This window comes from Lemur catta, chromosome 17, assembly GCF_020740605.2.
Source record: "Lemur catta isolate mLemCat1 chromosome 17, mLemCat1.pri, whole genome shotgun sequence".
Classification (NCBI taxonomy): Eukaryota; Metazoa; Chordata; class Mammalia; order Primates; family Lemuridae; genus Lemur; species Lemur catta.
In genome coordinates, this window is record NC_059144.1 from 39375844 (window position 1) to 39388413 (window position 12570).

At 50.1% G+C, this 12570-nt stretch overlaps 1 protein-coding gene across 2 annotated transcripts in view; it reads left to right on the top strand.

Moving 5' to 3' along the window:
- Positions 1-12570, top strand: part of EYA2 (EYA transcriptional coactivator and phosphatase 2) — a 138811-nt gene that overhangs the window by 1113 nt on the left and 125128 nt on the right. For both annotated transcript variants that reach the window (XM_045528492.1, XM_045528493.1), the window contains exon 2: positions 11528-11573. In XM_045528492.1, the coding sequence (XP_045384448.1) occupies positions 11528-11573 (46 nt within the window). The remainder of the gene's footprint in view (positions 1-11527; positions 11574-12570) is intronic.

The following is a 12570-nucleotide window of genomic DNA, read 5'->3' on the forward strand; positions in this document are numbered from 1 at the left end:
TTGAGAACATTTACTGAGCCCTGTTCCAAAAAAGTTATCTTTTTCTTTCTCTCTGAGTAGAGGCACAAGTCAACCCAAGACTGTCCTCGTTTCAGAGCTGGTAAGTGACAGGAAAGGGTGTAGGCTGCCGAGTGAGGAGCATCCAAGTCTGAATCCCAGTCCCACTGCTTCCCAGCCCAACGGTCTTGGGCAAATTGTTTAACCTTTCTGAGCCTCAATTTACTTTTTTAAAATTTCTTTTATTACTATTTTTAAAATTATTTTACAGCACCTTTGGAATCCATGGGACTCAATTTTCTCACCTGTCAAATGGGGACATATTGATGACTTACTCCACAGGGTGCTGATGGCAAGAATTAAATGAGGCAGTGGCATGTAAAGTTCCTGGCACACCGTGGCGCCTAGTAAATCATTAAACTGTCATTCCATTGTTGTTCTCCTCTGAATCAAATACCCACTGTGAATTCAAAACCACGCTTGCAAACTAGCAGCCCACACCCAAGTCTGGCCCTTGAGTGTGACTTTGCTCGGTTTACATTGTGTTTTAAGTAAAAGTGAACTTGTAAAAATTGGGAGTATTCACATAAAAATCTGGATTTCTGGTTTCTCTTGAAATGCTGAATGCTTTAGCAACATTGGCCCTACGTTCCCGCCTGGCTGCCACTGATAGGAGCTGAGAGGCTGCTGTCCCTTAAATGAGTCCCTGCCACTCCCTATTGTCCTTAATTTTGTGAGCACATATTTGTGCCAGGTGCTGTTCAAAGCAGTATAAATCTAGATTCATTCTCCTCCTCCTTCTCCATCACCATCAGAGCAAACACAGGGCTCTCATTTAATCCCTACAACTCTAAAAAGCGGGTGCTGTTATTAACCCCATTTTACACATGAGGAAACTGAGGCTCAGAGAGGTTAAGTAGCTTGATTGAGAAGCTGCAGACAAATGATCACCAACATTAGAACCCAGGTAAACTAACTGCAAAGTCTATTCTCCAAATCAGTAAACAGTGCTGTTTCTCATTTAATTATTATCCCCTATTAAGCTATGAGCCCATTTTATAGATGGGGAAGCTGAGGCACGGGGGTGTTAAGTAACCAGCTTCAAGTCACACAGGAATCAACCCCAGGCACGCTGGCTGCAGAGCTCCCACTTCTAAATCACTTTCTGCCAAGCTCTAAGCGTCTCCAGACCCCAGATGTCCAATTCCCCCCCAAGTGGTGTCACCCACAAACACACTTTTTTTGTGATTTGGAGCTTAGAGTCTCCTTTCCTCTTCCCTGCAGCAAGCTGGCCACCGTGGCGAGGGTTTTGGCGGGTGGGGCAGAAAGAGGTTGCTTCCAAATTCAGAGTGGGTAGGGCCAGTGGGTTCGGTGGGGTGGTGCGGTCTGGGTACACATATACATTTCTCTCTCTGGACACTGTGGTGAGCTCCAGCCACTCTGTAGGGGACATTCCACCCTGGAGTGTGACCCCCAAGTGCCAGATTAGGCTCTTCCTGCCTGGCCTCCTGTTCTCCCTCCTCCTGAGCCATTCCTTCTATTGCAGAGTCTTTATTGAGTGGCTTCAAGGGTCCAGCTCAGAGGAGAACCCCAGAGAGGCGTGAGCCATGGGGCCTGCACTCAGGGATTCTGGAGGGAACATGGACCCCCAACCCCTCCAGTGGCTCCCACTGCGTTCCCACCTCTGCCTCTTACCAGCCGTGGGTCCCTGGGCTAGAGGCCTAACCTCTTTGGGGCTCATTTGCCCCATCTGTTAAATGGGAATAATTATTCTGCAGACCTCATAAAATTAGTGAGGATGAAATGAGTTAAAATATAGAGAACTTGGTGTTTTTAAAATGCATAGAATAAGATCTGAATTCCTTACCCTTGGCCATCTGGCTCTACCTGTCTGTCCCTGGAAGCCTCCACACTCCTCTCCTCCCCTGGCCCCTCTGCTCACTGGGCCTAGCCCCAGTCTTCTTTCTTCTGCTTTAACTGGGAAGTGTGATTCTGCCTCAGGGCCTTTGCACTTGCTGTTCCCTCTGCCTGGACTAGTCTTCCCCAGGCTCTGCAGGACCATCTGTGTTCCTTCCATTCTCATCGGAGGGGTCTTTCCCAGGGAAAGTAACTGTTCTTTATTCATTCATTTGTTCAACAAATGTTTGTTCAGCCACGTGTCCAGCATTGTTCTAAGTACTAGGGAGACAGCACAGAACACTCTACCCTCACGGAGCCTACGCTAGGGTGCTGGCCAGACAGAAGGCTGACAATAGCAATAAATTAGCAGAACATATAGCATGTTGGGTGGTGATACACACTATGGAGGGAGAACAGCAGGGCAGGAGGCTGAGGAATGCAAGGGTGGAGGGGTGCAGTTATTGTTAGGGTGTCTAGGAAAGAGGTCACTGGGAAGGCAACACTTGAGTAAAGACCTGCAGAAGGTCAGGGAAAGTGCTGCACAGAACCTTATGAGCAGAGAAGGCAGCAAGTGCAAAGGCCCTGGGGCAGCCGTGTACTCAGAGCACTTGAGGAACTATAAGGAGGCTGGTGTGTGGCTGGAGCCAAGTGAGTGAGGGGGCGGATGGAGGCAGATCAGGTCAGAGAGATACCCAGGGTCAGACCCTGCAGGGCTTTGTGACCCACTGGAAAGACTTTGGCTTCCACCCTGTGTGCGAAGGGAGCCGGGGAGGGTTATGAGCAGAGGAGGGACGGTCTGATTTGCACAGTGACAGGATCCCTCGGGCTGCGTGTGAGAACGGACTGGGCATGGGAGCAGACTGGGGACAGGGAGCCCAGTAAGGCAAGTGTGACGGTCACCCGGGCGGGGGTGCTGGTGGCGTGGACTGAGGCAGCTGTGGTGGAGGTGGTGAGCAGGGCTTGGATTCTGGTCAGCTTTGAGGGTGGAGCCCGCGGAACCCCCAGCCGCCCTCTGTTCTGGGGCCTGTTTTATTGTCTACAGGTTCCTGCTCTCTCAGAGGCTGTGCGCGGTTCCCTTGCTGTCTGCCTGCCTCGCCCACCAGGATGCAAGTTCCCCGGGGGCAGCCCTGGCCCGCTTGAGCCCCCGACAGAGACCTCTGCAAGGCTCAGGACTGAGTGACAGAATGAATGCCACTCTCTGTAAGGCTGCGTGCATCACACCACACAGCCTTTGTACCTGCCGTACCTCTGTCCAGTGCCCTTCCCTTCCTCTTTCTTTATTATGTTTGAGGGTTTTTTAAAGACAAATCAATTTCTAGTCACCAGGTAATATAGAAATGCACAATCTTTGTAAACATTTTAAATATTAGACCCAATTCCCCTCCACCACATCCACCCAGTCTCAGCCTTTCCCTCCCTTCCCCAGGAGTGCCCTGTTACCATGCCTTGCGTGTGCTATTTAAGGCCTTTTCCTGTGCAATTACATATGTGTCAATAAATATTTATATAATTCATGGATGTCCAGATATATATATTAATCAAAGTACATTTACTGTAGAAATTACAGTTGCTGGGAAAAGGTTTGAAATGCAAAAGCTCTTATACTATAATTTGCTTTGTTCACTCAAGATAGATGGAATGATCTACTTCCTTGTTTTAACTAAATAGTGTGCCAAAGACTGACCATGCCTCAGTTCATTGAGCCATTCCCCTGCAGATAAACACTCAGGTTATTTTTGCTATTTTTAATTCTGTGCCCTTAAAAGCAACGCTGGGAGGAGCGTTGCCATGTAAGCTGCTGTCTGAACACGTGCACGGTTTCTCTGAGGAAGACCCTGAGAGGTGGAAAGGCAACCTCTTAGGATGGGCTCCCCTTCCGTCCTGCCCTCCAAACTCCCACTCCTTCCACTTCGCTTCCACGTCCTGTGAAAACTCTCTCCACGGGGAGATTCCATAGTTGCTCACTCATTCGTCCAATCGTGTATTCGACAAAGTGTTTTATGAGCCTCCTGTGTGTGAGGATGGAGCCCACCCTCTGCCTGCCTCAGGGACTTGGCATCCTGACAGTCACTCCGCTCCCAGGGGCACTTTTAGCACCTCCCCACGGCCACTGCACATCACATCCTGTGGGTTTGGAGCCATCCCCTGCTCACTGTGTCAACCTGGGGGAATCCCTGCCCCTCTCCGAGCCTCAGTCTCCTAGATAATGAAGATTATGTTCGTTGCTGCACACATTTGTTCCGCAGATAGCTGCCAAATACCTGCTGTGGGCCAGCTGGTGTGGGTGCTGGGAATACAGTGGCAAAGCGGACAGACAAGTGCCCCGCTTTCAGGGCTTATGTGCTGATGCAAGAGACAGGTGCTGAATTAGAAAAAGTAAGGAATTTCAGAGAGTGATAATTTCTGTGAAGAAATAAAGCAGGAACATGGTAGAGAGAGGCCTTTGTGGGGTTAGGAAGGATTTCACGTGGCCGTGCATCTTAAAGGCTTTGCTGAGTCTTGACCCTTAGAAGGCTCTCAGGAGAGGTCAGCTGGTGTCACTCCCTATGTGCACAGGAATCACCCAGGGACCCTGTTAAACTGCAGATTCTGATCCTGCCTGAGAATCTGCATTGCTAACCAGCTCCCAGGTGATGGCAGTGTGGTGGTCCACCAGCCACTTCCTGAATAGCAAAAATCCAGCTCGGTGGTTCTCAAACTTTACTGCACATCAGAATCACTGGGGAGGCCTTGTTGGCACAGAGATTGCTGGGCACCAGCCCCAGACTTTCTGATTCTGTAAAGGTTTGAGCAGGGGCCCGAGAATTTGCATTTCTCACAAGTCCCAGGTGCAGATGATGCTGCTTGTCCAGGGACCACACCTTGAGAACCAGGTTCCAGCACTGATTTTTCACACTTGGCTGCATATAGAAATCACCTGGGAAGTGTTTTGTGTATTTGTTTTTAATAGTCATGCCTGGATCCCATCCCAGGGAGTCTGATTTAATGGGTCGGAGATGTGGCCCGGGCATCTGAATTTTTTTAAAGGATCCCAGAGAATCTATTGTGTACCCAAGGTTAAGAACCATTGTTCTAGATGCTGAATTCCTTCTGGACAAAGACAGTTTTTCATTCCTCTCTCTCTCTCTCTCTCTCTCTCTCTCTCTCTCTCTCTCTCTCTCTCTCTCTGTGTGTGTGTGTGTGTGTGTGTGTGTGTGTGTGTGTATGTGTGTGTGTGTGTGTGTGTGTGTGTGTGTGTATTTAAACTCCTGTTCCTATTTAGCATACAACTCAGTGCCTGGCTCATAGTACATCCTTAAAAATTATTTATGAGTGGGCGGAGTGATGGGTGGATGCATACAAAGTTGTCTTGAGGGAGCACAGATAACCTCAGGTTGATACTGATTTTGAAGCCTTAGTAAAGTTTCCTTAACTTCTCCCTGCCTCATTTTCCACACCTGTAAAGTATAGGTAATGATACCTTCTTTGATGGGTTGTTGTGGGAATAAAAGGGGTAACACTCATGCAGCCCTTAGCACAGCGCCCTGGTTTGCAGGACCCCCTTGAGAAATATTATCTATCGCTCATTACTACTCGTGGGAAAACTGGATTTGAATTGTATCCTGTCTTCTGGAAGGGGATGGGGTGGTAGAGAAGTTACCTTGAATAGAGGAAAATTTGTCTTTTAAAATGCAGATGCATTTTTCAAAAGCCGATGCTATAATCTTATTGTTTCCAAGGAGAGGTGAAACCACCGCCCTCCAAACAAACCGGGCTGGCAGCTTCTCTCACTTTCTGCACCTCCTCTGCCCTGGGTGTGACAAGGCCTAATTTTCAGTTTCAGTCTCACCGGTTCCAGCCTGGGGCTGGCAGGTTTTGATTCATTTCATCCAAGCCAGGTTGAGCTGCCCAGAGCTTTGCCCAGGTGCCGGCCAGGGGAGCCATGTGGCAGCTTCCCTTCCCCACCTCAGCCAGTAACTCCCCAGCGGCCTTCACACCCAGAACAACCTCCACCTGCACAGAACAGCAGCCGCACTCGGGGGGGGGGGGGGGGGGGGGGGGGGGGTATTGCTGCAGCGTGAAGGGGACTGCCAGTCCCCTCTTTACAGAAAAGGGTGCTGACTATTACTAATCCCATCGTGCGCTCCACGGGGAAAGAGCTTCCACCTACAGCAGCATGTCACAAACGGCACTTGAGCCACTTTCTGCCTTACATCCAGGCCACCTCTGCTGCCACTTGAATACTATTAATAATTTTTCTTTAAAACAACTCCCTTGAAATAAGGTCATTTTGAAAGGACAACTTCAGTCAGTTCCAGAACTGAAAAGTTATGACTTCAATAGTTTAGTTATGATTTTAATCCACATGAAAATTAATTGGTGATGATTTCAATAGAAGAGCATGTATTGATCTCCTAAAATCATCACAGTCTGGGACATGCTGCCTCACTCCTTTCTGTCCTCAGCAACATCTCCCATGAGGGACAAAGGACTTGTTCACGGTCATGGAGCTACTCAGTGAAAGTCAAAATTGCAGCACACATGTCTGAACTAGGACGGTGGCTTTTCAGCCATCGCTGTCCCTGGTACGGGAGCGATTTCAATCTCCCGCACCAGGGAGATGAGCTGATCCAGTTTACAGACATACACCTTTCTCAGCAAAGACCCGCCTCGAGACATCTCGCTGGCACTAGAAATTGTCTCATCTCACGAGGGATCAGTTAGAAGCCGGCCCCGGGGGTCCAATTAGGCCACATAACAGCAGTTGCTGCTTTCAGAATCATTAGCTTTTTAATCCTCCCAGTGAGAGGTGAAAAAAGTGTGAACATTCAAATTGGGCTCATGGATTTAAGTGGCTTAAGCAAGAGCCCCCAGGAGAGTGAAAAGCTTTTAGTAGCTCCTGTGTGTCGGGCAGTTACCATTTGTCAGGTACCTGCCTCATCTGTAGGTGCAAGATACGGCCCCAGTTTGCAGACAAGGAAACCGAGGCTGGGAGGGAGGAAGTGACAGGCACAAGGTCACACAGCAGTATTGCAGCAGAGCCAAGATTTGAATGTGGATCTGACGCCTTAAGACCAGCGGCTTTCTTTGGCAAGAACATTAAGTTAACAAATTATAAGATTTGGGTTTTTGATTTGGCTCACGGTAGGTGCGTGAAAAACATTTATTGACTGCGTGAATGAATGAAAAAGTGTCTGTGTCCCTGGGTAAGTTGCTTCTCACAATCAGACACACAGGCGAAATGACACACGAGTGTGACCTCGTGCACACAGCCTGCAGCTTCAGTTTCCTCATGTCAAAACTGGGTCTTATGCTCTGCTCATTTATTCTATATTATTAATATCTTCTTGGCCCCAGTATGCTTTTGAGTTTGTGACTTCTGGAATGGAGATTTATTTTCATAGACAGAAAACTGATAATTTTTAATTTGTAGTTTTGTATCGGCCTACGGTCTAAACTCTTGCTACTCAGAGTGTGGCTTGTGGGCCTGTGGCTTCAGCATCACCTGGGGACTTCGTTGACCAACAGAATCAGAGTCTGCAGCTTAACAAGGTGCCCAGGCAAGTCCTGTGTGCGTTAAGGTTCCAGGTGCACCGGTCTGCACTGCCCACTGTCTTCCTTCGCAGCTCCTGTTGATTGTCATTAAACACTCACTTGGCCACCCATGTCCCCCACCAGACAGGAGGCTCCATAAGGACAGAAGCTCTGACTGCTTTTACTCACTATTGTAACCTAGTTTGGAGCATATGCCTGGCACATGGTAGGCAATGAATGAATGAATGAGCTCGTCCCAGAAGCTGTGAACATATGCTTAGCAAATCCTCCCCTCACCCATAGTGAAGCTGGGGTGGAAGGGGAGGCTTGGAGTCTTTAATTCAGAAGTAAATGGAGACTGGGCACAGTGGCTCCTGCCTGTAATCCTAGCAGTAGGAGGCCAAAGTGGGAGGATCACTTGGGGTCAGGAGTTGGAGACCAGCCCGAGCAAGAGGGAGACCCGTCTCTACTAAAAATAGAAAAAATTATCCAGGTGTGGTGGTGTGTGCCTGTAGTCCCCACTGCTCTGGGAGCTGAGGCAGGGGGATCGCTTGAGCCTAGGAGTTCGGGGTTTCAGTGAGCCATGATGATGCCGCTGTACTCTAGCCCGGGCACTCCTGAACTGAACGGGAAGTTCACTGGCACGGCCCCCTGTGTCTCCACCCTCGGGGTATCTGTTCAGGCTCTGACTTGCCATCTGGAAAAAGCTGTTAAGTACAGTGGCATCAAGAAAGTGGTGATGTGGGCACCTGGGGGTCATCGAAAGACATTCTGGGCTGCACTGAGGACCAGGTTGTCTCCTGTGACTGCCCACTTTCCCACCTGCGACACTGGAGCTGGCATGGCCCACAACGACCACTTTGCCAAGCCCACTGCCTGTTACCATGATGATGTCTGGCTACAGCAGCTGCAGGGCAGACCCCCTGGTCCGCATGACCTCTGAGGACTAATGGCCCTCGATCACCAGCAGGAGCACAAGGGGAAGAGAGAAGCTCTGTGCTCCTGGGCAGTCCCTGCGCCCCGAGCTCTGTGCCAGAGTACCGAGGATCTTCTCCATCCCTGACACAGCGCCATCCTAGACCCCCAAAGGAGGGAAGGAGCCTAGAGACCCCTGCCTTATCCTGGATGTCAGGATTACCAATGAAGTCTACGCCATCCTAACCACAGAGAAAGGCAGTAGGAAGGGAGGAAGAGAGGGAGAAAAGGAGAAAACAGATCATTCTATATACAGTTCAACACTCTCATTTTCCAGTTTCTCAATTCCCACAAGTGTCCTGGGATGAAAAGATTAAATACCAATAGATAACAGATTAAAAGCCTGTGTTTTTAAAAAAAATCACACAATCTGGAAAAGGAAAATCTCTTAGCACTTAAAAATGCCTGTTTGTCACTTGCACAGTCTTCCCGGGGTGGCTGGGGTGGGAAAGGGGGAGTATTATGGGCTTGCATAGCAGGGGAGGGCAACCTGCCCTTGTGGGGAAGGCAGGTTGCTCAGCGATTCAGAGAACAGGGTGGAGGCTTGGAAAGGAAGCGGGGAGGCAAACATGCAAATCATGCCATGGAGAGCAGAAGGAAAACACTTGCCTCAGATTTATGGAATGCTGAGTTAATTCGAGCCCATAGGAATGTTGTTTCCATAGATTTCGATTTTTATGAATATTTACATATTTATTAAAGAAAACATTCAAAATGTTTAATTCAGCAACTTATGCATTACTAAACGTACCCAAGTCGTGAGCTTTTGCCAGTAATGAGGCTGCGGCTGCTTCAGAATGAGACAGTTCATTCCCTCGTCCTGAGGGAGGATGAAGAAGGGACGGTGCAGGGCGGGGCACCCCGCCTGGAGGAGCAAATCGGGCTGGGGAAATCAGCATTGAATAAGCACCTACTGTGTGCCAGGAGCTTTCTGTGAGGTCTTGACCTTGGGCCACTGCTGTTCTAACCTTTTTCTTTTTTCAGAGATGGGTCTTGCTCTATCGCCCAAGCTGGAGTGCAGTGGCAACATCATAGCTGACTGCAGCCTCGAACTGGGCTCTAGCGATCCTCCTGCCTCAGCCTCCCAAGTCTCTGGGACTACAGGAACAAGCCACCACGCCCAGCTCCTAACTTCTTTTTTGAGAATGTGATCCGTAATAAGAAATATATTTTTACACTGCCATTCAGCGTGCACACATACACATTCTCACATCTATAACTGGAACAGGGGTTTCACACAATTCCTTCTTCACTATGGGCAATACATGCTAACAGTTTTTGTAATGAAATAGACAGTTCTCTATTTTTTAAATTCCAGTTATGACTCTCTAAATGAATTTTAAGACCCCCACCCCCACCACAGTGGTTTGGGACTTGAACGGAATTTGACTCAGCCAGGGAGGTGATTAGGGGTATCGACTTTGGATTGGGCTCACATAGCCCCGGAGCTCAAGCCCCAGTTCCCCTGCGCACAGGCTGTGTGGCTTGAGCGAGACACTTAACCTTTGGAGCCCCAAGGTCTTCAGCTGTGCGGGAGAGAGAATGGCATCGCCTGCCTCCTCGCGTTGCCATGAGGACACTCGAGGGCACGCGTGTCGGCAGTTAACAGGGCCTGCACATAGTCAAGGTTTCAGTGAAGGCTTGTTGCTATTATGACGATGACTGTCATTGTTGGCTGCGGTGCCGTGGTTGAGAAGACAAGCTTTGTAGCCAGGTCACCTGGGTTCAGATCACAGCTCCACCGGTTAGGTCCTGTGTGGCCCTGGGTGAGTTACTTGAACTTTCTGTGCCTACAGCTCTTCATCTGGGGATGAGAATAGAACCCTCCTCGTGCGGTATGAGGATTAAAATAATTAATCCAGGTAAAGTGTTTAGAAGAGACTTTGGCACGTAGCGAGCTCCGGGTAAATGATGGAGATCGTCATTATCTCCTTTAATCCTCCTGCATCCTTGCAAGATGAGTATTTTTATCCCCGTTGCATGGGGGGACTCAGGAGATGCAGGCACCCTGCCCAGAGTCTCACAGCAGCAAGTGCAGGAGTTGGAAGTTCAAGTTGCTCTGCTGAGTCTCCCTCAGCTCAGGAGCTAAGAGAGGCTCAGATCTCTGGGCCTCAGGGCCCAAGGATGGCCCAGCCACTGCCCTCCACAACAGGGCACAGGAATTGGCAGGTTGGCGCACACTTTCCCCATCAGTAGACACAGTGTCCGGAATTTGTCCAGGACTCCGCAGTGAGGACAGGGAGTTGCGTTGTTGAAGATGGTGGAGCACAAAGACTCCCCAGTGAACTGTCCTTACGTGAAGTCGTCCTCTGGCAAACAACTCTCCCAGCTTAACTCTCACCTTTCATCACCTCCTGCGTATTCTCTGCCAGCGGTGCTGGGTGCCAGGTGTCCAGGGAGACGGTGCAAGGCACTTGTGCCAGGAGCTCAGGCCTCGTCCTTCTCCCTGCTCCGTCACCCTGGGTGGTGCCTAGGGGAGAGCCCAGGATGTGCCTTCCCTGGAGCGCTGGTGCCAGCCGCACCTGAACCCCGGGCACTGGAAATGGGGAGGCAGGGGAGGAACGCCAGGGTGATGTCATCGGAGGAAGGGGAATGGTTATTGGGTGACCAAAGCCTGCCGGTGGCTGCTGTTCTGGAGTCCTTGGGGTTGCTTTTGAGGCGGGGAAGGGAGTGGCTCTCCATCCAGCAGTTAATGGCACCAGCTTGATTCAGTTCCCAGCGGTGCTGCTGTCTAATCAGGTGACGTGTCGGCTCAGGCACGTTCTTTCTATCTCTTTGGCTCTTGTTTCTCCATCTGTGCAATGGGAGGGGAATGGATTCTACTCTGGTGTTTCAAGATGCTACAGATTCTTTGCATGTCATCCTTTACTGAGCACCTGGAGACAGAGCACACCCAGAAAGGGTTCTGAACACCTCAAGAGGAAGAGTGCCCAGCCTGGGTGACAAAGTGAGACCCTCTCTCAAAAAAAAAAATGATGAGTACTAAAATATTGCGCCGCCAATAAGCTTCTGTGGAGGAAAAAGCTCATGACAGAAACTCTCTAGGAAGCAAAGCGCTGCGTACGCCAGTGTCCTGAGTCACCGGTTCTGCAGAACATCACCCTGGTAGCTAAAACCCTCCCAATTTTTCTTTTCCCTCCAGGCATCACCAGATCGGCTGCTCTGGGAGTGTCCCAGCCCTTTGCAAGGTGAGTATCATGGCCTCTTCTCCTCACTCCCTCTCCCTTCCTTCTGTCTTGAGAGATGGGGGTTAGGAGAGAGGGCTCTGGAGCCAGGCTCCCTGGAGAGGAGGCCCAGCCCCTGCACTTCCTGGCCGAACCACCTTGAGCGAGTGACTCCACGTCCTCAGGCCTCAGTGTTCCCATCTGGGAAAGGGGCACAGCATGCTGCCTGCCCCATGAAATAAGCAAAAACATGTAAAAAGCACTTAGAATGGGGCCTGGGGCAGAGTGTTCTGAGAGAGTTAGTTGTTGTTTTCTTCTTTCTTCTCTTTGTTCTTTTTTAAATTCTTTTCTCCCTTCCTTTCCTCTCCTTTCCCATGCATAGACTTTCTCGATTCCTTCCTCTCCGCCTCTCCCTCTCTCTTTTCCTCCTTGCTTCCCTCTCCCTCCTTTCTCTCCATGTCTCTCTGTCCCTCCCCCTTCTCACCCCCCTGCTGCTCTCTCCACCTTCCTCCCTCTCTGTTTCTCCCTCCTTCCCCTCTCTCCTTTCTTCCTTTCTTCCTACTCCAACATTCACGCATCGCTCCTTGATACCAAATCCCAGAGAACATAGTCCCTGCCCTTGCAGAGCCTCCAGTCTAGTGGGGGGAGACAGACCAGCCGATCAGAGATCTCAACCCAGTGCCATAGATGCTCCGCTGTAGGCACGTGCCAGGCCAGTGGAGCTCAGTGCTGGACGGGCCTTAACCAGGGCCCTCCGGGTGCTGCCTGTGCTGTGTGCGAAGCCCTGGGCCTGGCCGCATGTCCAGCATGGCCCTCAGGCCAGGCGGTGAGCTTTTCAGCATCTGGAAATCTTCCTTCCTCACCAACACGGAAGACGACATTTATAAGGAGGACGTTTTCCCAGCCTTCCTTTCCCTCTAGAAGATGTTTTGGGGAGTTGTTAGTAGCAACTGAGGACTGTTAAATCTATCTGACTCCTTTTTAAGGCGTCAGGGTTGGAGAGCTCCTCCATCCTTTCTCT